Genomic DNA, 1600 nt, shown 5'->3' with positions numbered 1-1600 from the left:
TTCTATATCCTTATATATTCTTATATATTCTCATACAACTATCTTCTGTGTATAATCCATGCTACTTTTTCTGTTTCAAGTGCTCGAGTTATGTGTATTATTTGTTGATTGACAAATATATGGTCTCGTATGTTCTGATTTTACTCCGCCACATTCTCATGGTTATTGTTCCGGTGATCTGGCTTATCGTCCTAGACAGCTATATTTCTATCTCCTCACCGCTTTCTGATGTTGTTTCTTCTTGCGTAGGTATCATGGATCAGATGATCAAGGCCGTAAAACCAGCCAATGAGTGGAAGGTGCTGGTTATTGACGACCACACCACACGCATCATCTCATCGGCTGTGCGCATGTACGACATCACCGACAACGGAGTCACAGGTATGTTGTGCGTTTCATTTCTTGTGGAGTTCTGTCGCTGGCTTGAACGGACGACATGACATTCTTTGTATTCCCATGAGCTGTGTGCATGTACGATATAGTCAGCATCAGAGTGTCTACTACATCGCATGGACAATATAGTCAGCATCAGACTGTCTACTACATCGCATGTACTACTTGTTTAAAATAGATATTCAGATCTTTAACGACCGTCTGAGGTAGCCATAGTCGTTTACGGTATGATTTGTCATAGCAGCGAACTTTGAGACCCATGTACAAACCAGGCAGTTAGTCATACACACACACGGGCACACCACATAGGGGCAGTGTCTCGGTTTGGTCTTTTTTACATGCTTGTAGGAACGAGATAACGGATGTACATTCTCATTGGCTGTGTGCATGTACGTTATAACTAACAACGATAACAAATATATATTTTCATTAGCTGTGTGCGTGTACGTTATAACTGACAACGGGCAAAGGCGCACCAGCCACTTTGACACTGCGAGACTACATACTTGGCCTACTGAACTGAGCTGATTCTTCGTGTCTATAATCTGCCGTTACTTTCCCTTGTCCACCTGCCCTTCCATAAAATAAACCGGTTTAACGCTTTGGGAAAAACCTTGCGCGGGGTATTCGCACGCAATCGCACTGTATCCATCCATAAATATATCTTATACACAACTTCAAGTGTTTGTGTATACATACACATCCTTCTCACGTTAACTTACTATGCACTCAAACGGATGACCAGTGGTGGAACAGTTGTCGAAGGTACGCCAGCCTCTGCGACACTACGAGGCCATATACTTTGTAAAGCCATGTGCTGAATCCTTCAAGAAGATCGAAATGGATTTCCAAAACAACTTCAAGTACGCGGCCATCCATCTCTTCACATCGAGCGGTACGTATATGCTATACAAGCATGGATGTCAACATATGTATATACGTACAAGTATACATGTAATTGTGTAGTTTGTTATATAATATTCGTCCGTTGAATGAATTGTCATATATATATATGTGTGTATATATATGTATATGTATATATATATATATATATATATATATTATATATATATATATATATATATATATATATGTGTGTGTGTGTGTGTGTGTGTGTNTATATATATATAATGTCGTCGTCGTCGCGTACGTTACCGTTTACCGTTTCGTTCGTTCGTTCGTTACTTAACTAACCGAAAACCGAACC

The 1600-nt window shown here is 40.0% G+C and overlaps 1 protein-coding gene across 1 annotated transcript in view; it reads left to right on the top strand.

Annotated features, from left to right (window-relative positions):
- Positions 1–252: 252 nt before the first annotated feature.
- The window catches only part of SARC_01539 (hypothetical protein), a gene marked incomplete at both ends in the record, with an annotated part of 2725 nt that continues 1377 nt past the window's right edge, over positions 253–1600 (top strand). The window contains 2 exons of the mRNA XM_014304742.1: positions 253–381; positions 1139–1288. Of these exons, the coding sequence (XP_014160217.1) occupies positions 253–381; positions 1139–1288 (279 nt within the window). The remainder of the gene's footprint in view (positions 382–1138; positions 1289–1600) is intronic.

This window comes from Sphaeroforma arctica, assembly GCF_001186125.1.
Source record: "Sphaeroforma arctica JP610 unplaced genomic scaffold supercont1.62, whole genome shotgun sequence".
Classification (NCBI taxonomy): domain Eukaryota; class Ichthyosporea; order Ichthyophonida; genus Sphaeroforma; species Sphaeroforma arctica.
The sequence above is the reverse complement of the archived record's forward strand: the minus strand, read 5'-3'. Positions and strand labels throughout refer to the sequence as shown.